Source organism: Carcharodon carcharias, chromosome 7, assembly GCF_017639515.1.
Source record: "Carcharodon carcharias isolate sCarCar2 chromosome 7, sCarCar2.pri, whole genome shotgun sequence".
Lineage (NCBI taxonomy): Eukaryota > Metazoa > Chordata > Chondrichthyes > Lamniformes > Lamnidae > Carcharodon > Carcharodon carcharias.
Window position 1 is genome coordinate 130,964,189 of NC_054473.1, and position 27,791 is coordinate 130,991,979.

Here is a 27,791-nt window from a genome sequence, read left to right on the forward strand (position 1 = left end):
ATTTCCTGCCATTGGTCATCAGGGAGCTAACTGTAATACATTAGCAGATAATTAAAAGGCCTTCCCGCCGGGCTTTTGGAACCCTGCTGTAACATCTGTCCATGTCAGCGGGAAGAAACACCGACATGTTTCACAACAGCACACAGGCGACATGCACTTGGTGGCCTTCACTTTGGAGGAACTGAGGTGAGTGAACAGCAGCATTCTCCATAGCTCACCCGTTGTTTACAGGCCTCAGGGGCACCGGGGGCCAGGGCAAACTAATGCCTGGCCCCGAGGGTGACTGCTGAGGGGAAGGGGGTGTCTGGGAGAAAGTGCTGGCCAGCCTCAGAGGAGAATGCTGATGGGGGGTAGGCGCGGAATCAAGTGCTACCCTGGCACTGCATCCCGTGCTTAGGTGGGGGGCAGGGTAAACAAGGGAAGTGGCCATGCATTAGGGACACCTGCATAAACTGACCATGCCTCAACAACTAAGACAGATCAGGCGCAGCCACAGTGATATGATTGGGGTTGGGCTCCTAGCCTGCCTGCCCATGCAAGCAATGTGGAGGCACCAAAAGGCCGCCAAGCGCTCCATACCTTAACCCCCTGACCCCCCGCACCCCCCATCCCCCCGGCGCACACTTCGAGTCCGCCACCACTTTATTGGACCGTGGAGCAGTTGGACTGCACACATACAATTTCCTCACCAATGCTGGCCATGTAGACGTCACTGCTGGAGGCACTCACAGTCCCTTCCAATCTCAGCATCGTGGTTTGGATCAGTGACCCCATGTCGCAGGTTGACAGGGCAGCCTTGCAGCACACTCATCTCTGGCCATCTGAGGGGCGACCAGCACTCTCCGGGAAGCAGTAAGGGGCGGTCACACAGAGCCAGGAAAGGTGCTAAGTACAGCCATGATAACCATGTCTCTCTCTCTTTCATACTGCAAGAGGACCACGTCAGGATCATGGATCCTGGTGACCTAGCTGTATGCCTGATGGCCTACAATGACTGTAGAAGACAGACGTCAGAGTGACTGAAGCACCTGACCGCACAAAGGCAGGAGCAGGAACCCCATGAAGAAGGGGCAGCAGGGGCTCCCACACACGCTGCCCAGGATCGACAGTGAGCCATGGCTGGTTGGCACCTAGCGACACCCAGGGTCTATAAGCACCGCCTGTCATTCCTGCAGAGACTGGGAACCACTGTCACTGACAACAGCACATGTCTAGGAATGTGGTGGCTCACATTTGCCACTTACTGCAGGACTTGGTGCAAGGGGACATGGAGGGCATCCACTGCCAGTGGCTGTGAAAGTGACCATGACACTCAATTTCTATGCCAGTGGCTCCTTTCAGGGATACACAGGTGGTCTCTGTGGGATTTCACAATCCGCCACGCACAAATGCATCCCTGAGGTCACGGATGCCACCTCCTTCATGGCACACAACTTTGTGCATTTCTCCCGGGATCGGGACAGCCAGGATGCAAAAGCCATTGGATTCACCCTGATCTCGGGAGTCCCACAGGAGCAGGGCTCAATTGATTGCACTCATGTGACGCTCAGGTCTCCATCGCTACAGTCAGTGGACTTCATCAACTGCAAGGGCTTCCACTCACTGAACATGCAGCTGGTGTGCGACCACCAGAAACGTATCCTGCAGGTATGCGCATGGTTTCCAGGGACTGTGCACGATGCCTACATCCTGAGTCACTCTCAGATCCCTGCAGTCTTGTAGGGTCCACAGAGGCTGCAGTTTTGACTCTTTGGGGACAAAGGCTACCCACAGAGGCTGTGGGTTGATGACACGTGCAGAAGAGCGATGCTATAATGAGGCTGATACAGCAGCTCTCAACTTGGTGGAGCAGACCATCAGATGCTGAAGATGCAGTTCTGGTGCCTGGACCGGTCTGGTGCAGCCCTGTGATACAGTCCACAGAGAGTATCACACATCATCGTTGTCTGTTGCGCCTTTTACAACCTGGCACTGCAGTGGGGAGAGGAGCTGCCTGAGGAGGAGATGAAGGAGCTGGAGGTCTCCTCTGATGGGGAGTAAGCTGATGGGGATGAGGGTGAGAGGGTCCTCGGTGGTGACGATGATGGGGATGAGGCTTTCACACTGGCTAGACGAGGCAGGCGCACTCGTGCATTCAGGAGACCCTTATAGCTGCCAGGTTTGTGGAGGATGATGTCGACATGCATGAGGTGTCCCCATAGACCCTCACATTGCAGTTGTGAATGTTTGACTGCAGTCTGGCTTTTGGCAGTGCCAATACCCTCTGCGAGAATGCTCCTGTCATGGAGATGCAGTGGAGGCCTGAATCATTGCTCGATTGCAGGAGGACGATGACAACATGTAGTGAGGACACGCCATAGATCTTCTCATAGCCTCTGAGAATGCCTGACTCCTGTGTGAGTGAGGGCAGCTCGCTTGTGCTGAATGATCAGGGCCATCTCAGAGACGCAGCCATGTACCTTTAGACACACCTGATGCTATGCCCGCCTTCAGCATCTCAGCCCTTCAGGAGCTGGTACACAGCATCACTGGTTGCAGATACTGGTGTGAAGGGGGCCAGTCCCATCTGAAAGATGCTGAGAGCACACAGAGAGAATGAGAGAACTCTGTGGCACCTGCCCACTACATTCTGGCAGCAATGACCAGCACCGCAGAGGTGCAGGCATCAGTAATGTTTCCAGGGAGTATGCGACTGGACCATCACTGTGGTCTGAAGGCCATACAGAGCACAGGGAAGAGGCCCTAGACTGAGACACCTGCCTTTTATCAGGTGCAGAAAGGTTTCACATCTGGGTGGCAAGAACACTGCTCATCAGAACAAGGAGCCTTAGGCAGGGAGACATTCTTGGGAGTTTCTTGACAATAGTGAACATTATGTATGAGTGATTAACACCCGTGTCCAAGTTGTGCAACTAAATCTCCTTAACTTTTCTAACCCTGCCGCTATATCTTGGTGCTCCCCGGACATTCACAGCGGAGGTAGAGGCAGCCTGCTGACTGTGACGCCCTGTCTGTGATGACTTTGGCGGACGTCCTCTGGAGGGCTGAGACTTGGTGTGCCCTGGCCTGCTTTCGGGGTCCTGCTGTGTGGCAATGGCACCCTCCTTGGCCTGTAAAGCTGGATCTGCTGAGGTCACAGGAAGAGGGGAGTCAGATGGGCCGGTCACTTGCAGATTTACCTGGGTGGATGGCCCCGGAGTGTGCACCTGCTGATCCTCCTCCCTATTGGTGCCTGAGGGACCCTGACTGACTCCGTGAGCGGAAGGGAGAACTGAAGTGAGATCGAGCTGCCCAGTACTCTTCTTGTGTACACACTGTTGGAGGCCAACTATGGCGTCAGCGATGGACTTAAGCCTGCGCAGCAGTGCAGGAGTGACGTCCTGGACCAAGGTCTCCATGGCAGCCACCATCCTGCCAGTGTTGACCTCAGTGTGTTGCAATGCCGGCACTATCACTTCAGCCTGCAGACGGATGGACTCCTCCATCGTGCCTTTCAATCTGATGAGTGCAGCGGACATCACTTCCTGATGTTCCTGAACTTGCCTTTGCAGCTCCAGCAACTGTGACATGACCAAATCCAGAGACTCGTCATCTGACTCAGACTCAGCAATGTTCTGGCCTCCAGCAGTCCTCTGAGTGCTGGGGACCTGGTAAGTCTCTGCCTCTGCCTGCTGTGGATCGGAGAGTGCCATATGCTCACCAGATTGTGATCCCAAGGCTACTCAAAAGCTAGGTCCCACCGAGGTGTGTGTCTCTGTGCTGGTGGAGGATGTGGATGAGCGCTGTGATGGAACTTCAGGGAGGGTGCCTTCAGATTCCTCTTCAGAGGTTTCTTTGGAGCTTGCTTGGAGGCTCTGGGTTATGGACTCCGTCAGCTGTTTTCCAGATATGCCTGCAAAAGCAAGGAGAGATACTTAGTGCATGGCTGTGAAAGAGGACACATCAGTCACTGCATGGTTGTGGTGCATCGACTTCATCATCAGCACAAGAGCAGTCCCGGTCATCGCCAGCCAGCTGGACGGCTCTGCTTTCGAATTCCATCAGAACTTTGAATTCCGACATCCCTCCACCTGTCCCTCCTGTTGTGAGCCAGTTTGTCCTGCATGGATAGAGATGGGGAGAGTGTATCAGGACGCCTGCTGGGCCAGATTGATAAGTATGCCTGGCGTGTGTGGGTGGCGAGTGGTCTCATGGACGGGATGAGGACAATGATTGTGTGTGTGAAAGAATGAATGGTGATGCCCCTTGCTCTGGCAGTGAGTGAGTGAGGGCCCTGTGGATGTCTGATGAGTTTGTGAGTATGTGAGTTGGAAGTGATGAAAAGAGTGACTTACCCTGGTGGAACAGAGGTGATCTTTCATCCTTTTGCGACACTGGGAGGCTGCCCTCTTCTGCAGGGCATTCGTGCTGACCACCACTGCCTACGCCTTCCAAGCCAGATTGGTGACATTGCTACCCGTCCTGTGGCCAAAGCGGCGGTAGAGCACATAGCGGCAGGCCTCCACCGCATCCAGCAGACACTCAAGGGACCCGTCATTGATGCAGCGGGCTGCAGCCTTTTTTCCTTTGCTGGCCATGTCTCCCAGGCAGCTGTGGTGAGCTGGTGGCGCTGAGCACTTTGCTGGCGGCTGTCTTTTAAAAATGGCGGCTGGAGTGATGCAACAGTGGGGTGATGGCGAGTGGGCGAATGAGAGCCCGCCTGCCATGGAAATGGTGTGAATATATAATGAGGCAGGCTTGGGAAGATATGGCGTGAAAACCCGTCATTTTCATCGGTGGATAGAACTCCATTTTACCCACCCACTACCACACTTAGTGCAATTCTGGGAAAATTCAGCTGACCATGTCTGAAACATTAACTCTATTTCTTTCGCAGGTACTGCCAAACTTGCTGAGAGTAATTTTAACCATAGTGTTATCTAATTCTATTTCTGACTCAAAACACAAGACTTCAATTTTCTGTAATATGCTATAGATTGTTTTGATTTTATCCTTTGACTTCATAAGCTTAGAATATAAGCTGATCACATGTAGCCTTGTCTGGGGATAAAAAGAAAAATATTTGTCTCTCTTTTTCCTCCAGGGGTAGTTGTTTTTTTGTTCTTCTCCCACCCTCTAATTCTATCTCCCGCTTTCTGTTTCTGTTGGTGTTCCATTCTATATGTCTGCCTCCTTCTTTCCCCATAGGGCTCACAAGTTTCACTGTCCTCTGTCTCTAGCTCTTTCAGTCATTATCTCACTGTTTCTTCTTTTCCTGTCTTACAGAATAACTTAACTACATTCAAGGGAATATATAAATGTAAAACATCCCAAGCCTTTTTCTCCTTTCATTCTCTCTTTATACCCCTTTAAGGGTAACTGAACAGTGGTATATCTTTACTCAAAGGCAAAAAAATTAGTGTCTTCTTTTGTAAAATTGAAGGTTGACTTTTTTGTTTAACTGAAATGTATTTTCTATTTTCTAGGAAGTAAGTTTCAGTGTTTTGGATGCTGGAAGGATTGGGTTATTAAAATCTATTGAACAGTTGTTGAGTGATGCATTTATACCAATACTGAAGAACATGAACCAAGGATGGGGAGTGCTGAACAAACCTGAATCTATGACAGTGCGACAGGGATTTCTCAATTCTCTAGATGGGTTTGTCAGTGCCCTCTCTGCAGCACAACAGAATTTGTCCAAAGAGGTAAAACATCTAACCTATCCCAAAATTCTGTCCACCATTATGGCTTTAGAAGAAAAATTAATACATCACTGAAATGAGCTATCTTAACAAGTTTCCATTGGCAGTTTCTGTTATCAATAGGAAATTAGAGAGGAGGAGAGATGTGGTCAGGAAAAGGAAAGGGGAGGTGATAGGCAGAGAGGTTGAACGAACAGGCCCTCAACCCCAGAGGGCCATGGAAGCTCAGCCATTGAGTATGTTTAAGGTAGAGATTGATAGATTTCTGATTAACAATAACGTAGAGTTATGGGGATAGTGTGGGTAAAAGGCATTGAAGTGTTCGATCAGCCATGGTCGTACTGAATGACGGAACGGGCTCATTGGGCTGAATGGCCTCCTCCAGTTTCTATGAAGGGAAGAGGCACATACTGGGAGAGAGAAGGATTGTGGGGAGAGGTGGATACAGAGGGAAGAAGGAGACCATGAAGTAGGAGAAATACAGGGTTAATGAAGCCTTGCTTCAGGGAATGGTTGAGATAGGAATCATTGCCTCCATGATAGGAAAAATGGATAAATATTTGAAGAAGAGGATGATACACAGCTTTGGGGAGAGAATAAGGTAGTGGGCTCTGGCAAAGAGTGTTTTTGAAATAATGGGCTAAATGACCATTTCCTGTATTGTAAATGTCTACAGTTCTCTCCACAAATGCCAACTAAAGCTACTACATAAGTGGAGTATGGCAGCAAAATGGTTGTTAGTGGATTAGTAATCCAGAGGTCTGGACAAATGATCCAGAGACATAAGTTCACATCTCACCATGGCAGCTGGGGAATTTAAATTCAATTAAATAAATTAATAAGTTGGAATGAAAAGCTAGAATCAGTAATGGTGACTACGAAACTGCCAAACTATTGTTAAAAAAATCTGATTCAATAATGTCCTTTAGGCCAGGAAATCTGCCATCTTTACCTGGTCTGATCCATTTGTGACTCCAGATCCATAGCAATGTGACTCCTAATTGCCTCTGAAATGGCAGAGCAAGCCACTCAGTTATATTCATTACTACCTTCTCAAGGGAAATTCAAAATGAGCGATAAATGCTGGCCTTCCCAGCAATATCTAACTCCTGGGAATTAATAAAACAGTCAGCCTTACCTGGTGAATAAACAATTGTGCCTCAGGGTATTATGCCGAATGTTCTATATTTCATGATGTCTATTCTGGAATTCCTGCTAATGTCATGGACAAATCAGGGGGATGCTTATTTTCTTTTGTTGTTTTCAGGTTCGATTGGAACAATGTGTTTTGGAAGAGCTGAGGCATTTGAAAGGCCCATCTGATTTGAGTATATCTTCTCCAGAAATGTTGAAACAAGCTGAAGAAAGTCTGAAAATTTGGATGAAGCAAATTGAGCAGGTTAGGGATGGGGACTTTTAGCACTTGGGCAGATTTCAACTCTTTTTACACAGGCATTAGTGAGAATATGTACTGACTTAGAACTCGAAGACTTTGGGCTGGATTTTCCCCTCCTAACACTGACCAAACTCACATCGGGAAGTGTGCGGAGCCACAAATTTAAAATTACGACCTGGATTTTCCACCTCAGCTGGGTTGATTCGGGAGCCCTTTAAAAGTGGGAGGCCAGCTCCAATTCCAGGATTTCTGCCCCATTTTGGACTGTCTAATTTTCGGGAGGGCCTTTAAAGGGTCCGGGCTGGTTCCTAGTAAAAAGCCTGTATCTGGCACTTCCTACCTGGCCGGCTCCATTGAGGGGACAAGCATGCCCTACTCCTCTGCAATTTTCATGGAGTCAGGCCAAGTTTTTAAAGAGTCATAATTCATGACCCCTTAGGGGAATCATGAATCCTAGCATGAATGAGGGGACCTTTTAAAAAGCAAGTTCAAAAGGTCACCCTTGTGCCCTCAGTGCCAAGCTCTACCCTTCCACCCACTCTCTCAGGCCCCTCATGCCCCTTATGCCAAGCTCTGGCATTTCAATGACCATTAACCTACTGCACACTTTCTAGAACCAATGGGCATGGAAGTGCCAGAGCTTGGCATGGGGGCAAGAGGGGCCTGAGGGAGTGGGTGGAAGGGCAGAGCTTTCCATAGGGGGCATGAGGGGCCTGAGGGAGTGGGTTGAAGGGCAGAGCTTGCCATAGGGGCAAAAGGAAGCATGGATGGGGCATGGGGAGTGTTTGGAGGGCGAAGAACCTCTCACATCCTATGAGAAGCTGGAGGGCCTTTGTGTTTTTACACAAAGTAAAAGTCCCACAGCACCGAGGCAGGCCTTTAACACAACCCACCTCCTCACCCAGCAGCCCCTTTGGCTGCCTCCACACTTCTTCCCAGGTTGGTTGGCCTAGCTCCAACCTGCACCTGGCCCCCAGCAATGAAGGTCCTACCTTTATGGGCACTGTCTCTGAGCCTTGAATTTTCCTGACTCCCCTTACCCACCTTGAGGTTGAAAATCCAGGCCATTCCTGCATCCCACCATTTTCCCTGAGTTGGGAAACATGGCAAGTTGAGACCGACACGCACTTAAAGTGATGTCGAGTTTGCTATTTAAATGCCTGCATCAAATATAATTTTCTCTTTGGCTGCTATTTTCATTGTGGTTGTGGGTTCCTGAAGGTCGTGGGAACCATGCAGGTAAGTTAGTTTATGAACCTTGTGGGGGAAACCTGCTGTAGAGCCAGGAACCAGCTGGCACCTGACTCTTGAAGACCAAAATTCCAAGTGAATAGGCTGAATTTCCAAAGCTGGGAACGTGGCATCGTGAAATCACCCAAGGTGCACTTGCCGATCTGAAGATGAAAATTCAGTCATTTGTATTGCAAATGATTTTACATGTGATCCACCTGGTAGTGGCAAGAGTGTACTACACAATCGCAGTCCAAATAGTTTTGATATTTTCAAACGGATCTTTGAGGAGAAAGCTGATGGGCTGCCACTATGAATTGCAATGCATTAAAACTGCATTTTAATTGTAAAGACTCATTAACATCCTGCAAGACAGCTGCCTATCTGTCATGGGCATTTTCAGACAGCTTGCCAACTTTGGGCCTATGATGATTGAGCAGTCAGGAGATATTTTTTATTTTATTTATTTTTTAATTCAATCAGGGGATGTGGGTGTCACTGGCTAGGCCAGCATTTATTGCCCGTCCTTAATTGCCCTTGAGAATGTGGTGGTGAGCTGCTTTCTTGAACCGCTGTGGTCCATGTGATGTTGGTACACCAACAGTGTTGTTATGGAGGGAGTTCCAGTATTTTGACCCAGCAACAGTGAAGGAACAACGATATATTTCCAAGTCAGGATGGTGAGTAGCTTGGAGGGGAACTTCTAGGTTGTGCTGTTCCCATGTGCCTGCTGCCCTTATCCTCCTAGATGGTAGTGGTCGTGGGTTTGGAAGGTGCTATCTATGGAGCCTTGGTGAGTTCCTGCAGTGCATCTTGTAGATGGTACACACTGCTGACACTGTACGTCGGTAGTGGAGGGAGTGAATATTTGTGAATTGGGTGCATTCAAGCAGGCAGCTTTGTCCTGGATGGTGTCAAGCTTCTTGAGCGTTGTTGGAGCTACAATCATTCAGGCAAATGGAACGTATTCCATCATACGCCTGACTTGTGCCTTGTAGATGGTGGACAGGCTTTGGAGAATCAGGAGGTGAGTTACTCACCACAGGATTCCTAGTCTCTGACCTGTACTTGTAGCCACAGTATTTATATGGTGAGTCCAGTTAAATTTCTGGCCAATGATAATCCTCAGGATGTTGATAATGGGGAATTCAGCGATGGTAAAGCCATTGAATGTCAAGGGTCAATGGTTAGGTTCCCTCTTGTTGGAGATGGTCATTGACTGGCATTTGTGTGGCATGAAAGTTACTTGCCACATCTCAGCCCAAGCCTAGATATCGTCCAGGTCTTGCTGCATTTGGAGATGGACTGCTTCAGTATCTGAGGAGTCACAAATGGTGCTGAACATTGTGCAATCATCAGTGAACATCCTCACTTCTGACCTTATGATGGAAGGAAGATCTTTGATGAAGCAGCTGAAGATGGTTGGGCCTAGGACACTGCCCTGAGGAATTCTTGCAGTGATGTCCTGGAACTAAGATGATTGACCTCCAACAACCACAACCATCTTCCGCTGTGCTAGGTATGACTCCAACCCAGTGGAGAGTTTTCCCCGATTCCCAATGACTCCAGTTTTGCTAGGGCTCCTTGATGCCACACTCGGTCAAATGCTGCTTTGATATCAAGGGCAGTCACTCTCACCTAACTTCAGGAGTTCAGCTCTTTTGTCTAAGTTTGAACCAAGGTTGTAATGAGGTCAGTTGTTGAGTGGCCCTGGCAGAACCCAAACAGAGCATCAGTGAGCAGGTTATTGCTAAGCAAGTGCCACTTGATAACACTGTTGATGACCTCTTCCATCACTTTACTGATGATTGAGAGTAGACTGATGGGGTGGTAATTGGCTGGCTTGAATTTGTCCTGATTTTTGTGGACACGACATACCTGTGCAATTTTCCACATTGCCAGGTAGATGCCAGTGTTGTAGCTGGACCAGAACAGCTTGGCTAGCGGCACAGCACGTTCTGGAGCACAAGTGTTCAGTACTATTGCTGGAAGGTTGTCAGGGCCCATAGCCTTTGCAGTATCCAGTTCCTTCAAGCCATTTCTTCATATTACATGGAGTGATATCTCAGCTAAGTCATAGCAGGTCGGTGGGGGCATGTTGGTGGGTTTCACTGTTGGAACGTGAGTGACACCAAGGCAGTAGCCGTCTAAATTTTCTCAAGCAGCAGGTCCACTGGTTGGGCATCAGATTTTACTGAGGGGGTTGCATGCAGCATACAGACATTTAGTAGGTCGAGGACCCTAACTAAGTGATAGGACTTGCATTTATTTATGAGGCATCACCTGAGTTATGCATGAGTCTTAGCTGCCAAGAAACTTTGGCATTAAGATAGCCATAATGTTGAAACAAGTGTGAAGTACACTGCTTGGATTTTAACTCTCCTTCTGCCTGATATCCGCCAGTGACAGGGAATTAAAATTCCCTGTTTAGTGTCTGATCCTGAAATTCAGTGTTGCCTAATTTGTGTTACTGTATTGGATAATTTGAACTTAAATTGCATTGAAACCACCCCCATCATATTCCAGATGCTTAATTTAAATTATTGTTTAATTCAAATTTTTTGCAGCATAAAATGACTTTGGATTAATGGAAATAGACTATTTTTATCTTTATTTTACCTCCCTTTATTCACCTTCAGCAATAAAGATGGTTATGATCAACTGCAGTTTATATTTGACTAAAACACTAACCAGCTGAAAGCAGTTTATAGAGTATTGACCTGATTCATTATGAAACAAAGTACATGGCTCAAAACTACCCTTCATTCAACATAAATTTGACAGCGTCACTCAGAAAGATCATAAGGATTGCTGGTGTGGGAAATGAAAATAAGTCATCCTGATGGAAAGTGGGACAGAGGCACTGTATATTTTGCATAATGTTAAGTAGTTACTAGCTTACATCAAACTGCGTGGTATAGCTAAGGTGTGAATTTATCCAAACTGAATTTGGCAAGTGGTATAATACCACCTTGATCATTGTAGGTACCTTCTGGCATGGAAAGAAAAGAAAATGAGGATTTTTCATAAGAATAAAATATCTTCTGTCAGCCAGTGAGATATCTTCATGTGACCCTCTCAGTTGGGGAAGATATCCAGCTTGAAAATAATTCAAGCAGAACACCATCTTTTTGATTTTAAGTTATACTTTTTTTTCTGGAAAGTCTTCCACTATCAAACAGATATCAGTATGAGTCTGAAATAAAAACAGAAAGTGCTGGAAGTACTCAATGGATCTGGCAGCATCTGTGCAGAGAGAAACAGTTAACATTTTGAGTCAAATATGACTTCTTCAGAACTGAAGGAGGGTAGAAATATGATGGGTTATATGCCGTCCTAAGGGGGAAGAGGAGGAAGAACAAAAGGGAAGATTTGGGATAGGATAGAGGACAGGAGTGATTAAATGACAAAGATGTCATGAAACAAAAGACAAAGGGAATGGTAATGGTTTTACTAAAGAGAAAAAGCATTTGTCCAAAAAGAGTATAAATGTCAGAATAATGAACAGCTTATCCAAAAACATGAAAGGCTGAAAAACAAGATTCAAACAGGTATATGGCAAAAATCCAGAATCTAAATGGGGGACAGAGTTCACAGTCTGAAATTGTTGACCTCAATGTTGAGTACAAAAGGCTGTACAGTGCCTAATTGAAAGATGAGGTGGTGTTCCTCAAGCTTGCGTTGAGCTTCACTGGAACACTACAACAGGCTGAGGACAAAAATGTGAGCGTGAGAGCAAGGTGGTGAATTAAAATGGCAAGCAATCAGAAGCTTGTGGTCATTCTTTGCGGACTGAGTGGAGGTCTTCATGAAGTGATTACCCAAGCTGTGTTTGGTCTCTCCAAAGAGGAGACTGCATTGTGAACAGTGAATGCAGCATACTAAATTGAAGGAAGTCCAACTAAATCGTTGCTTCACTTGCAAGGAATGTTTGAGGCCTTGGACAGTGAGGAGGTAAAAGAACCGATATTACACCTCCTGCAATTGAATGAGAAGGTGCCATGGGAATAGGATGAGATGTTGCGGGTGACTGAGGAGTAGACCATGGTGTCATGGAGAAAACAGTCCCTTCAGAATGCTGACAGAGATGGGGTTGGGGGGTGGGTGAATAGGTGTGTTTGGTGATGGCATCATGCTGGAGGTCAGGGAAATGGTGAAAGCTGATCTTTGAATGTGGAGGCTGGTGAACCCTATTGCAGTTCTGGGAGGAAGGGGAAGAGGTGAGAGCAGGAGTATGGGAAATGGGTCAGACACAGTTGAGGGCCTTGGAGGGAATCCTCATTGAGGAAAAAGGAACTCCTATCAGAAGTGCAAGTCAGAGTCTGAGCATTTAGAGATGTTCAGAAATCAAGGAGGTGATTAGATGAAAACTGGACAAGTGGGCTAATAAAAGTTACTGTCAACTGTAATAAGTTGTTATTCCTTTATCAATACTGGACTATTCGGATTCCTAAAAAAAAGCACAATATACCACACAAAGTCAACGCCCATCTGCAGTGAACCAACCTGTCATGAGTATTGAAATGTATTTTTGTGTGGGTGCTTTATAAGTGCTAATAGTCTCTGCTGCTAATAATCTCTTCCTCTCAGGTACTGACTGAAAGTGAACAGGTGCGGAAGGAGGCTGATGACATTGGACCACGAGCAGAGCTGGAATACTGGAAGCACCGTCTGACCAGGTTCAATTACCTGAGTCAGGAAATCCAGCGAGCAGATGTTAAAACCATTCTTGGAATCATCACAGCTGCAAAGTCAAAGCTGTTAAAGGTCTGAAGAAAAATATTTTTGCTCATAGAAGCATTTGACTCCCATACAATCATAAAACATTTTATTGACCGTACTTAAGTTCCATGTTGAATTCCCCCACTGTTTTGAGATTTGTTAATGATTGTAGCGCTTAAACCTCTGTTAGTACAATTATCGTTTGTTGTGGTGACAAACAGATGGGTGAAACTAATGTTTTTACCAAAATAGTGCATGCCAGAAATTTCGTCAGAGCTGCTTCTGCTCCGTCAATATTCCTTCACCGGAGCGTCGGACATCCCGTTTACACATCCCGTAACATCAACTCAGTTGTAGAGGCTTGTTGTGCTCCTATACATGTATTTGTCTTAAAATATATGCATGATATGCAACAAAGTTGGGACCATCCTTTGAATTAAATTGTGTATTTTACATACAATTTAATTAGTTTGGAAACCATTTTCATTCTTTATTGCAGACCTGGAGGGAGTTGGATAAACGGATCACAGATGTGTCTAATGAAGCCAAAGATAATGTGAAGTACCTCTACATGTTGGAACGATTTTGTGACCCTCTCTATGACAATGACCCGGTGGGTCTTTTTTTTCTTCGATGATGGTATTTCAAAAGTCGGTGATCACATATGTGAAATGTTGAAAATCAGTTCAGAGAATTAATGCATGCCTTTTCCCCCTCACTCCAGATTGGAATGCTGGATGCTCTTCCAGGACTCCTGAACGCTATTAGGATGATACATACAATTTCCACATATTACAACACGTCTGAAAAGATGACTTCTCTGTTTACCAAAGTAAGCTTATTTCCTGCCAGTATTTGCTGGAGTTTTCTACTATAATAATACCAGCACTGTTGTGGCTACAAATAATAAAGCCTCAATGTTTTTATACCTGAGTTTATTCACTTTACAAGAGCACAGCGATATGTGCCTTGAAATAGGATTTGTATCCAACCTTAGAATAATCCAGCAAAGCACTGCAGTTAACATCTGGAAAGAGAAAAGACCCATTTATGTTTTGGGTAATCCTTTGTCAGAACTGGAATCATGTCAAGGAAAGATCAAGCCAGAAAGGTTAATCTATTTTTTCCTGGCACTAAAGTGTATGGCTATACTGTAAGTTAAGAAGCTGATTTAAAAAACAGTTGTATGTGGAGTCATAGAATCAGAAAGAGGCCTTTTGGCCCATTGTGCCTGTGCTTGCTCTTTGAAAGAGTATCTCCTGCTCTTTCCCCATAGCTATGCTAATGTTTGCGTTTCAAGTATTTATTTTTTCCCTTTTAAAAGTTACCATTGAATCTTTCAGGCAGTGTATTACAGTTCATAACAACTTGTTGCATTAAAAAACATTATGCCCACATCCGCTCTGGTTCTTAAAATCTGTGTTACAAACACTCCTCCCACTGGAAAATAGAGCTTTTGGAAGAAAATATGCAATTTAATGATTTCAGCAGTGAAGGTATTGGTATATGTAATTTGTAAAAGAGCAAATATTGGGTGGAATTTTCCCAGGGAAGAGGTGGTGTGTTTGGGAGCGTGTGGGAAGGTAAGTCCCCTAAAAGTGACATTGGCTTGGGATCCATATATCATCTCACCCTCTTCTGGGTTTCAATGGGATGGGTTCCAAGGCAAGTAAGGAACTCCCTTGGATCTGTCGGGAAACCAATTAATATACTTAAAAAACAATTATGTACTGTTTTGGCCCTTAATTCTGTATTTAACAGTGAGGAAATATGTCTTCTGATCTGTCAGCAACTTGCCAGGGTAACAAAGGCAAGTGCACAGTGGGGAGAGCTTCTTCCATGAAACAGAGGAGCTGAGAAAACTTTGATCGGTGAGACTGAAGAGCTGTAGCCATGGCCAGGCAAGAGGCAGCTGTTCAAAGCACGTAATCTCTGAATGACTGTTATCACTGCTTGACAGGTGACTGCCAACTTCTTGGAAGGCATTTCATCTGTCTGTCACTTCAGTCACCTTTAGCTGTACTACCCTGCTGCCAGCCCTCACCCAAGCATGGGAGCAGCTTTTGCAGTTCCAGCTTCCACTGCTGAGGGACAAAAGCAGAAGAAGCACCTACACCATTGGTGCCAGGAGCAACACCAAAAGTAGCACCAGTTGCTTTCTCAGCTGCATGCCACTCTACTTGGCAGAGTGGATGGACACAGAGATCCAGTTGAAAGAAGGCCATGCCTCCAACTCAGCATATACTGGCAGAGGGTCACCGCTTTTGACACCTGAGCACCAGTGGCTCAGGAGGCACAGGCTCTCATGACAGGTTGCTACTGACATCTCCATCCTCATCCTGGAACAAGACATCCTTCCCAGTGGAGCAGATGGGAAAGCATTGCCAATGGCTAATAAGGTGCCTTCCATTGAAGGGCCACTACCCTGCACCATTACTCCGCACCACTCCTTCCACTCTGGGTCTCAGCCTCTCATTAAGGTTGTGTGCTTTCTTCTGCAAGGAGAGAAAGCAGAGAGTGTAAGTGTTCATAATGGCTTGTGTGGATAAGAGGAAAGGGCTACATTTGTGGAGGGTGACTGTGAGGCATGGCTATGAGAGGGCAATAGGATGAGGGTAAGTGTGAGCTTTGGCTGCTCAGATGGGGAGTGAGGTGTCAGCAGAGGGTTGAACTGCAAGATGCGCTGTTCTGATTTGTGTTGTGCAGGAGAATGCTGGGAAAATCAAAATTTGGGTCTTGGCCCTGAAAGTGTTACACTTTTCACCTGTCATGCCCACCTGAGATCCTGGATCTTCTTGGTCTACTGTTTTCAGGTTGGAAGGTCTATTCTTACACAGCTGATTCCCTCAGCCACTTCCATCCATGCCTGTTTGGTTGGAGAGGTTGTTCACTTTCTCCCATCTTTAGAGGAGCAGACTTCCCAGTTCTCCTTCCCATTCCTGTGGTTGCTGCAGTCTCAAAATCCAAGTGCTGGTGAGTGATTGTCATGCCATGGTCCATTTAATTAGAAATCCTTTCTTTGACATAATAGATGTGCCATCCTGCCCACCATCCCTGATTAGCCAGGGAACCCAGAAGCAGATGCTAATGCCATGGCTCAGTCAAAGAGCCTTGGCAATGCCCACTCCAGCAATCAAAATCTTCCCAACCCACAAATGGTTCCTCCCTTTGGCCAGGGCCTAAGTTGCAAAAATTCCACCCATTGCCTTATGCTGTATGGAGTTTTGCCTGACCACCTTTTAGGGCTGAAGGGACATGCATGTCAGGAGCCTTCTTTTAAAGATTGATTCAAAATTCAATTTGGACCAATGAGTATTAAAATATTATTATTTCAGGTCACAAATCAGATGATAACTGCATGCAAGGCATACATTACCAATCATGGGACTGTTACTATCTGGGATTTGCCTCCAGCCACCATGGTTATCAAGCTGAAAGCCTGTATTAGGCTTAATCAGGTAATTGATAGGATTGTAGGAAAATATATTCATCGTCTGTTCCCAATCAATGTCTCCTTTAGCCTGACTTGCTACATGCAGGGAAAGTATTTCTCTTTTAATTCTTCATTTATTGTTGGTTGTCTATGTGAAAATGAACAACCTAATTCAACAATAGGGGAAAAACCACTTACTATTATTTTATACTCACACACTGTGTGAATGCCCTTGTTCCCATTTTGTCCATGGACTAATTCCGACATTCAGCTCTTTTGCTCAATGTGGTAATTTTATGGGAAGATTTTCCTGGGTTTGCATCCAGGTGCATTCAGTCAACTGAGGGCAGTAAATATTAGAAAATCAGGGAAGGTGCAGCACATGCCTGAGACAGGAACCTGCCCAGTCTTTCTTTCATTTATTTCAAAATGAAAAAAAAACATTTTGAGAAGCAAGATCTATTTTACAATGAACCTTTAATGTGGACCTATTGGGGGTTATTTTCTTCTCACCGGAGGGCTTGGTGGATAGAGGGATGCAGGTCCTGCTTGCAGTAGCCATTCTTGCTGTTCTGTTTGCATGCACCTGCTTCATTTTTGTTATCTGTGTGTAACTGAGGCAGCATTTGTGTAGGTCTTGTAGAGGTGGCTTGTCCCACCACGCAGGTTGCAGCATTTAGTATGCTTGCAGTCCTTTGTGAGATGGTTTTCCTGCTTGTAGTTCTTACAGATGAGAACACTGAAGTTGGCTGCAATGTGGCCAGATTTGCCACAGGATCAACAAACTTGGGCTGGCCAGCATAGGTAAGGTAGTCCTGGCTTCCCCTGATAGCAAAGCTGGAGGGAGGGTGGAGGATTGATCCCTTGCTGCCCACCTTCAAAGTCATCTTGACCTGCCATATGCTGGTCCAAATCCTGAAGGGGTCCTTGACTCCCATGCTGTTTCCATCCAAGTCAACATCCTTCGGGAGGAAGGTAAGCACATCTACGATAGGAGCATGGGGGTTATAAAGATGCATGGTCACAGGAAGGGTTCCATTGTGATAGCAGCATAAACAGAGGCTCTGCCATGAAGATTGATAGTGGTGCCAGGTTTCCGTTCTCCTCAAACACCATGAAAAATGTCATATATGCAGCAACATTTTTGAAGGTCAAATCAAAGTATCCAGCAGTGAGGAAGCCCAGTAGATGTCCACAGCTTCGATCCACAGCATTCCAAAAGGACACTGTTAACTTAGAAGGCGCAGTTGATGGGTGTACCTCCTTCACTATTTTTTACTGTTACTCTAACGGTCTTATGCACCCACTTGGTTTGCTGAAAATTGTCCTGCCGTGATCTATTTCCAAAAGCAGTTAAGTAACATGAAGCTGATCATTCAGACAAATGAGAGGTTTTACAGCGAACTGTGGAGTTAAAGAAGGGAATTCAGATTTATACTTCTGGACACCAAATGTCTGAAGAGGTTTGATATCTCCGGACACTAATTACTTTAGATAAAACTTTGGATTCAACTGTGTAACTATAAAGCTTAGGATGTTAATATAAACTGCTTGTCCTTTTTCTTACAATATTAGGAATATCAATCTTGTTATAATATTACCAAGCAAAAGATGAAGGAGAATCAGAAGGAAAAACCATTTGAGTTTAGTGAAATGTACACCTTTGGGAAGTTTGACCTATTTGAGAGACGACTTAAAAAGATTATTGAGATACTTGAGACTATTAAAACATACTCCAGCCTGGAGGAATCCACTATTGAAGGGTCTGAAGAGATGGCAAGCAAATTCCAGGTCAGAGGTTATGTGTCAAAATCAAAGGAATTTTTATTTTGCCTCAATTCATCTGGGTTTATACATCAAAGCCTAATTTCTGTTTATCACCACATTACAATTCAAATATTTTGAATAAAACTGGGAAATAATTTTTACTACCATGGGTGGAATTGTCCTCTCTATGGAGAAGCTGCTGGAGTATCAACAAGACATAGGGAACATTAAGCAGATGTGTCAGAGGCTCTCAATTGAGTGGCGTGCAAGGCGGAGGAGTCCGAAGGGTACTTTCTGATGTAGTAGCTCCAACATGTGAATTGAAGTCTCCATGGTGAGGATAGCAGATGCCATGGAGAACCAGGTCCAGCAGAAAGCCTGGTTTCTGCTGGAGATGTGCTCAGACCTGTACTACGTCGCTGTAGCCATGAATGAGCTTTTGCACTGGTTATATGAGAGGTGGATGGGGCATCTTGACCTTCCTCCAGGTGCCCCTTTTCCTCAAGAAGTCAGGGAGGGGTTCTCGGGCACCCAAAGGGAGGAGGAGTGTCAGCTGGACATTCCAGAGGCATCCACCCAGGCATCTCCAAGAGTGTCCAGTCATTCCCAATCCTCCCTTCCTGTGACCTCGTCAGCTCCAGCAGCTCAGGCCGAAAAGGGTGCACTTGCTGCTGAGCAGGAGACCCAAAGCAGGCCGGGGGCCTCCAGACCTTGGCCCTCCAGAGGATGGCCGCCAAAGTCATCACAGGTAACAGAGCATGGCAGTCAGAAGGCTGCCTCCACCTCTCTGCATGTCAGGGAAGCACCTAGACATGGCGCTAGAGTAAGGAAAATTAAGAATCACTGAATGAGCACTGGTGGCATGGGTGTTCAGTCATTGTTAATAGTTTTTACTGCCATATAAATGCATTAATAAATGCACTCTTTGGAAATCTCCTGGATTCATTCTTGCTGCTAGTAGTTTTAATGGTCGCATGCGCTCCACCACTTCCCTGGGGGGCCAAGGATGGGTCTTCCTCCCCCTAATACATTGCCATGCATGGAGAAATTGCTCTTTGACAAAGGTGATGACTGGCATTTGCAAGAGGCCTCCCACTCACATGATTCCACTTGTGTCCACTGCCTTCAAGACTCGAGATCTTGTCACAATGGAAAGACTAACCACATTAGCACCTGTCAGGCAGGTCCATTCCCTGGGGAATAATGGCAATTTGCAGACGTGACTTGGCTGCCATTCACCTGCATGCATCTTTGTATGCATCCCCCTCAGTCCTTAGCCCCGTTTCTTCCCTAACTCTGCTGGAGCTGATGGCCAATGGCTCAGAGTGAACAGCAGCTCTACACCTTGCTGAGATCACGTTGTTGTGAGAATGCTCTGAGCCAGACCTGCTGCAGTGTGGCCTTCACCAAATAGAGAGGAATAACAATTGAGAAAGCTTTCATAGAGTATCCATGTGATCGAGGGTTTCCCTTTAGTTGTCCAGGTGAGCTGATCTTCAGCTCCAACCACCTGAGAAGGCCCTCCCCCACCACCTCAATGTTTTGTAGATGGACATCAAGGGTGTTCCCTTAATCTGGCATTGGCTCTATCTCAGGATGGTGCATGTTTCATTTCAAACTGTCTCCACCACACTTTACCCTGCTCTGTCACCCACCAACTTGCCCCCATCATGTCGACCGCCCCCCACATTGTCACCTTCACTCTCCCCTTGATAACCCTTCAGCCTCCCCCATCATCCTGGATCGTATCACTGTTAATTTGGATATACCTTCCCAATCCGCTGAGGCCACCGCAGTCACCGTTTCTATGTCCACCTGATCCTCCTCACTCCGCAATCCATGTCACCATCCTTGTCCCCCTCAATGGACCCCCAGATGAGAACTATGATCGCCATACCTAGACCCTGACCCTTCCACCCTACTGGATCACACTTCCCCCACTCACAAAAACCATCCCCTCATATTACCAACACCCCCACTTCTCACCCCAGGATTTCAACGTTGACTTGACTGACCCCTCCCTCTAAAGCACACTGGCTCCACCCCACCCCTTTCCCTTCCCCTTCCCCTCTTCCCCTTCATGCCTTCCTTTCCTCCCTTTGCCTTCATGCCTTCCTTCTCCCTTTCCCCTTCACTCCATTCTTCCCCCATTCCCCCTCCATGCCTTCCTTCCCCTTCATGCCTTCCTTGCCCCCTCACTCCATTCACGTTCCCTCCCCTCCTTCTCATCCACACCCACCCATTCATCTCCTCTGGACACCTTCCTCTTCTTCTCCTCTGGACGCCCTCCCTTCCTTCTCATGCGGATACCGTCCTCTTCTTCTCACCCAGGCACCCTCCCTTCTCATTTGGACACCCTCCCCTTCTTCTCATCTGGATACCCTCCCCTTCTTTTTATCTGGACACCCTCCCCTTCTTCTCCACTGGACACTGTCCCCTTCTTCTCATCCAGGCATCCCCCCCTTCTTCTCCTATGGACACCCTCACCTTCTTTTCCTCGGGACACCCTCCCCTTCTTGTCATTTGGACATCCTCCCATTCTTCTCTGCTTTGAAGAAGAGTCATACGGACTCTCCTGAGGATTCCCTGCCCTTCTTCTGCTCTGGATGCCCTCCCTTTCTTCACATCTGGACACCATCCCCTTCTTCTCCTCTGGACAGTCCCCCCACCTTCTTCTCCTTTGGACACCCTCCCCTTTGTGACTTGCACCCACACTCCCTTTTTCTCCTCCACACCTCCCCCTCTCATGCCCTTCGTGTGCATCATACCTGCGGCCAGATCAGTGGTGTAGCCAGCTTCGACACCAAGGTAAGCACTTTAAAATTCTCCCTTGCCGGCTGCATGCCATGAATGTCCAGCCGGGTTACAGAATGGCGTAAATCCCCACTGGGGCACACAATTCTGGTCTGTTGGGGTTTTAATGTGCATGCATGAGATGCAAAATGGGTTCCCGCCAAGCTTCAGCAGGAGACCTGGCCTGCCATCAGCCCACCATGAACATTTGGAGGGGACGATCCTGACCTGGTTCTCCAACATTTGGAAACTGATTTTGCACTCCGTGCCATATCTTCTACCCTTGCCTGCCATGAATCCCGCTGATGGTAGGAAGGGAAAATTCTGCTCAAGGTGTGTATTTGGAATTTCTAATTGTGGGTACCAATGATGTTGGTGAATTAGATGAGGGACAGACAAATGTTTTGCACCTCGTTATAAGGATGTACTAGAAGTAAGTTAGAACATAAATTTAGTGTATCGAATTGAACAAGGATTTTTTTGATTGTCCAGTTCATTTTCTGACTTTTTTATATTGCAGGCGATTGTGTCTGGAATGAAAAAGCAAGATTATAATATCCTGGATCATAAAAAGACTGTTTTCAATGTGGATTATAAGCATTATACTGCACAGATCAGTGACTTGCATGTTTGTATTTATTTAAAGATCTTAATTGATAAATCTTAGCTTCATTGTCTTTGGCTTTATTTGAAAGTCAATGCACACACTGAATGTGTTCTCATGACTGGGTTAGATAACCCCTTGTTTTAATTCTTGAGTGGAACTAGGGCAGATTGATGGGATGAATATCTCTTGTTCCTGATGTTTGTAGGGTTTCCAAGTGAAATGTCTTCTCTAGAGGACCAAGTACATTGCACAAAACTATCCTTAATATCCTAATTGTTAGTGCCACTCAGATAGGTATAAGGGTGACCTTTGTATTAAATTAAAATATTATACTGATGTATTAGAATTTATTCTGAGGTAGTGCTGTGTGAAAAGTATTTACTCTACATCTATCCCTTTATGTACCTGACTAATCACTGTATCAGCATGGCATTTGGTGCACAAATTGGGAATGGTTCCATGGAAGAATAATATTGACTGAAAGATTTGCATCATACTATCATAAATGTGTCCTTGCACACTGCAGTAAATTGAAAAAAATAAGCAGCAAATGATTAGACGTTAAGCAATTTGTCGTGTGCAAAACAGTTCGTGTAACAGCACTTTTCTATTAATATGTAACAAGTGCTTAATATAGCATCCAATTATATGTAATAGTCTGGTGATCAAATCAAAACAATTATTTGGAGCCCTGTTTGCCATTGTAAAAACCACGGGAATTGCTTAAACAGGTCTTACATTTATTAACAAAGATTAAGCAGCTGAAGACTAGATTTCCTTTGAGCTCTGGAATTCAATCCACCCTCAGTACTGGCAACTCATCAAGTCTCCAATGAAAAATTTGACTTCAACCATAATTGTGGCATTGAGGTGGCTGGGATAAAAGCAATAATGGTAATACAAGTAACAATCAATAGATGGGAGAGGGTGCAAGGCAGTAATCTGTTTGAGTTTTCAAAAATGTTATGAAGTGTCAGCTGAGATGATTGCTTCCAGAGTATTTTTTTGTAAATTTCTTTTTGAGCTGGAGAACAACATATCCCATTCCAGCACTTGCACTTCAACAGTCAGATGAAGGATAAAGCTCATTGCACACTTCCATAATGACCAACCTTAATGTCAGCATTTTAAAAGCAGTCCTTCCTGCATCATTGTGACATTCCCATCTCCACATCTTCAAGTGAGATAGCTAAACTGGGGGCAGTTTGGGAAAATTTTCTGCTGTGGATTTTCACCTGCTAGGTCAAGGAAGTGGGTCAAGGTGACTAAAATCTAGTTAACAATGGAGGTGAGACATTCCTTGGTCAATTCTCAGTTTCCATGCTTTCATCCTTGCCATCTCAATGCCACAATTATGCTTGAAATAAAATTTTTCCGGAACATCGAATACCAGAAAATTGGGTTGCTGGCATGAATTCTTGTAAAGGAACACATCCATTTTTCCTCTATTAATGTAAATGGAGAATTGAGTGTGTTCCTTTACAGGCTTGCACTACAAATAGCTTGATTTTCCAGTATTAGTTGCACCCAGGTGATTCAGTACAGCTGGCCGCAAACCCAGGACCATCTATCCTGGGAACTTTACAGCCACCAGAGAAAGAAGAACTCGGATTCCATCAATCTACATCAGGTCTGAATCTGATACCAGAAATGAAACAATGGGTTTATAACCTCATACATCTTTGTATTAATTTACAAAACCAATTCATTGGCATTCACACTATGGCTTAATCCCTCAACACTGCTGATATTAACTCTTTGTACAAATATCAAAGGCAGAATTTTATAAGCTTAATCCCTGCCGAAAAGGTGGGACCATTTCCAGGTCAGGACCCCATTTGATTTATTAGGTGGGCTTCGCCCGAGGTTCTTCCACTGACCACAGCAGTATCATCCCACCTTTGGGTTCCTCAGCCAATCCTGAGGGTGGGTGGGTTAATATGCCCAAACTAATAATGAAGGATGTCTATTTAAATAAATGCTGGTAGATCTCACAATGGCAGCACTAAGTGAGACATTGTTGACAGGAGTGGGAGCCAGGAACCTGGTGTAGAACGGAGGCTGTGGGAAGGCTGCATCCCCCCCCCCCCTCAGTTCCCAAACTCCCCGGTTGAGGGCTGGGGGACAGGTTGGACAGGGTCGGGGAGAGGGGGCGAAGGAAAGGATGGATGTGGAAAGGCAAAACTATGAGAGAGCAGCCTCCGAATGACACAGGGGACGTGCGAAGGAGGCATCCCTCCTTTCACTGACCAGTCGCCTGCAGGATTAAACATGTCAAGTGGCAGTGGGTGACGTAAAATTCAACCCATGGTTTCTGTGAATTGGGAGGTGTACATTTGGTAGTAAGTAAAGTTCAAAATATGTCATATGGCTTCTAAAAAATTACTCATATCCTGTAAATCAGGAAAATCACACACTCACGACAAGTGCTAGGAGTACAAGCCCTTCCCATAAGGGCTGCCGGTCTTCAGTTTCTCTATTTAAAAGTTTTCTGGCATGTCAGTTTCATTAATCAATGACATTCTATTGTGCTCTTGTGCATGCTAACGAGATTCACAGAAATCAGGAAATCTGCGCCCTGGCAGTTAAAACCAGAATAAAAAGTCTAAATGCCACTCAGTTGCTATTTAATAATTAAATATCTTACTCAATACCTTCAAAGGGGTTTCCCACTCTCTTCTGAATGGGTCCCTGTTAAATGTGGAAGAAAGTGGGAACATATTGGGTTCTCCACATGTCATCATTTTTCAGAGTTTAAATCTCCACATGCAGCCAAGTCCATCCTCCCTTGGCAGGTAAACTTCTTCTGCAATTGCCTCGTGTGTGTATTGTTATGGACAGGAAGAGGTTTAATTTAAATATCCCTGATTTCTCCTCTCACTACCCATCTGTAAACAGAAAGATGTTTTTGATTTTTGATTTTCCCCTTTATATGTGGTGGCATATTTTTCCAACCCTCAGTTTTGAAGTGATCCAATTCTTTATTGATAAACCCACAGAATATTTGAGATGGGATGAACTAAAGGGTTTAATTTATTTGGCACACTCAAATGCGAGAGGAGGGGCACAATGTGGCCTCCTTTTCATTCATACAATAAAGGTGGGATAGAGAACAAAAAGAGGTGTAGGGCAAAGATCACAAACAGCATAAGAATTATTGTTTCATGTGAGTCCAGAGTCTAGAATCAAGGTCCAAAGGTGGATTCTTTCACAGAGTCAGCAGGTTGAAGACGGATGCTGGATAATCTACTTTTCCAGTAGAGATGACTTCCACGATGAGATAGCCTGTAGGGATGAATTGATCTTGTAGGCACTGGTACAGAAGTTCAAAAGTTCCAGTAGAAAACAGTGTAAGTTGGGAACCAGGTATTCAAAAACCAGGATGGAGTCCTTTATCTATTGCTGCCTGCTAGATGGAAAATGGCAGTCTGCCCCTTTCATCTCCTCAAGGCAATATTACAGGTTCTAGCAGTTTGGGGATTTGTGGGGTAGGAGGTGGGGGGTATCATGGGACATGACTCCCACTTCTCCATCTTGGTTTATACAAAGGATATATATTCCTTGTCTGGATTCTTGAGAGGGTTAATGTTTCACCCATTAATAAGTTCAACAGAGGTTTCAGGGTCCTTTTCAGGGCTTTGCCTTAGAAATGTAAAGGGCCTTTGTGCATTTCATTGGGGATTTGAGCTCTGCAGTCACAGTGGCATTAGTGCCTCTTTAAAGTTAATGAGGGTGCTGCTGTTCTGAAGGCCAAAAATTCCTTTTGTTTGAGTTATAGCCAGTCATAGTTTCAGTCAGTTTAAAACCTTTGTCCATTTTTAAGAAAAATAATTTTATAGATTAGCCAGGATGATATATAAAAATATAGAGTGAGGTCTTAGCCTTCTAACAGTATATTGATGTATGATCACTTACATGTTACATTTTTGTGTTTTTAATCAAGATAATGTTTTAGGGTTCCGCATCTCCAATCCCCAGATAAGCTTACAACCCAGTATGTATTTTAGTTGCTCAAAAATCTAGCTAGTTTCAGCAGTCCAGGAGTTGAACAGAAAAGTCATATAGTCAGTCCCCAGAATCATCCACCATCAAGCTGAGCCTAGTAGGTGGTGAGATAAATGTAACAGAGTGGCACTGGTGGGATGTGATTATTTGTTGCATCTTGCCAGGAGAAGTAAACGAGATTATCACCCAAAAGAAATAGCATAAAAGTGAAAAAAAGTGTGTTTTTCTATCTCCATTCTTAAATTTAATTTGACAGGTTGAAATCAAACAGCTCATGGAAACCACTCTTGACTATATCTCAAGCACTCAGAGGGCCTTGTCACTTTTGGTGGAGTTTGAGAGGTAAGTCTAAATATGTTGCTATTTTACACGTGCCTTTGAAGAATCTGTACCCTCCCATGTTTCTTTAGAAGAGCTGTAGGCTTCACATTTGATTCAATAAAGGCTTTCTAATCTGAGAGTACTGTGGGGGTTTGCTTTTAGCACTTTCTAGCCTCATGATTCATATCATCAAGCATTTCACAACCATAGATTTAGAAGTAGTGTTTTACTAAGCCCACGCTGGAATAGCATAGCTGACTGGTATCTTGATTCCACAATTACAAAATTCACACTTTGACACTACTCTAATGTGAGGTAGTATAGCCTCTCCTACTTAGTTTTTTTTAGACAAAATTCTTTGCGCATTGTTAGCTGTCAGATGTTAGAACCTACACTGATGATTACTTGGGAGTTTGAGCCATAGCCAACTTAAAGCCAACTAATTGACTGCATTCAGTTATGATTTTTGTAGTGATGTGTTTTATCCTAACATGTAACCATCTTAATTTAAGGCTTGGAATACCACATTTGGGAATTGATAAACAATTTCAGAAAATTCTCCATAGCTACAGTAAGGATATCGATCTGGTATCCCAAATTTACACAAAACAGAAGGCTGACCCTCCAGTGCCACGTGACTTTCCTCCAGTAGCTGGAAAAATCATTTGGGCTCGGCAGCTCTTCAGACGTATACAGGAGCCCATGCTGCTGTTTGAACAGAGGCCTGGTATCCTGCAGAGCGAGGATGCAAAGTGGATCATCCGCAGCTATAACAAAGTAGCCAGAGTTTTGCTGGAGTATGAGGTGCTTTATCATAGAGCTTGGATGCAACAGGTATGCTCTCGTAACATATACTAAATACAGTCTCCTTGGTTCGGCATATGCCCTTCAAATTTCCATACACAGCGTTTCTGTGCAGTCTTACCTATTGGATGATTATAAATCTCATATGAGAGCATTAAAACAACTTGGGATTGCTTGACAGTGTATGTACAACCATTTTGCTGCATTAATCATGCAATCTTGCAGAAATATTGTCAAGTTTCTGGCTATTTTGAGATCATTTGTTAACTGTAAACAACCCACCCAGTTACATTAAGAAATAATATTCAAGAAAGATATTACATTTTAATCATTAGATTGAGACTTATTTAGTAAGACACCATTCTAAGCAATATAGGTGTAGATTCATTAATTCTCGTGCAGAACTTTACATTGTGGGAATTGTTACGATCCATGGCCAGCACTCGGGTTGTTGGGGAGATCCGGTTCGGGACCAATAACATTTTGATTAAGAAAAGAGTTGACGTTTCGAGTCCTCATGACCCTTCGACAGAACTTGAGTTCGAGTCCAAGAAAGAGTTGAAATATAAGCTGGTTTAAGGTGTGCGTGGGGGCCGGAGAGATAGAGAGAGAGGGGGGGGGGGTGTGGTTGTAGGGACAAACAAGCAGTGATAGAAGCAGATCATCAAAAGATGTCAACGACAATAGTACAATAGAACACATAATTGTACTATTGTCGTTGACATCTTTTGATGATCTGCTTCTATCACTGCTTGTTTGTCCCTACAACCACCACCCCCCTCTCTCTCTCTCTCTATCTCTCCGCCCCCCACACACACACCTTAAACCAGCTTATATTTCAACTCTTTCTTGGACTCGAACTGAAGTTCTGTCGAAGGGTCATGAGGACTCGAAACGTCAACTCTTTTCTTCTCCGCCAATGCCGCCAGACCTGCTGAGTTTTTCCAGGTAATTCTGTTTTTGTTTTGGATTTCCAGCATCCGCAGTTTTTTTGTTTTTTACATTTTGATTAAAGTAGATAAAGTTTGAGAG

The 27,791-nt window shown here is 45.0% G+C and overlaps 1 protein-coding gene across 1 annotated transcript in view; it reads left to right on the forward strand.

Moving 5' to 3' along the window:
• The window catches only part of LOC121280052 (dynein heavy chain 5, axonemal-like), a 336,766-nt gene that overhangs the window by 67,216 nt on the left and 241,759 nt on the right, over positions 1 to 27,791 (forward strand). The window contains exons 7-16 of the mRNA XM_041191681.1: positions 5,466 to 5,684; positions 6,949 to 7,080; positions 12,898 to 13,074; positions 13,529 to 13,642; positions 13,754 to 13,861; positions 16,365 to 16,487; positions 18,038 to 18,253; positions 21,543 to 21,650; positions 25,891 to 25,976; positions 26,468 to 26,789. Coding sequence (XP_041047615.1) covers positions 5,466 to 5,684; positions 6,949 to 7,080; positions 12,898 to 13,074; positions 13,529 to 13,642; positions 13,754 to 13,861; positions 16,365 to 16,487; positions 18,038 to 18,253; positions 21,543 to 21,650; positions 25,891 to 25,976; positions 26,468 to 26,789 — 1,605 coding nt within the window. The remainder of the gene's footprint in view (positions 1 to 5,465; positions 5,685 to 6,948; positions 7,081 to 12,897; positions 13,075 to 13,528; positions 13,643 to 13,753; positions 13,862 to 16,364; positions 16,488 to 18,037; positions 18,254 to 21,542; positions 21,651 to 25,890; positions 25,977 to 26,467; positions 26,790 to 27,791) is intronic.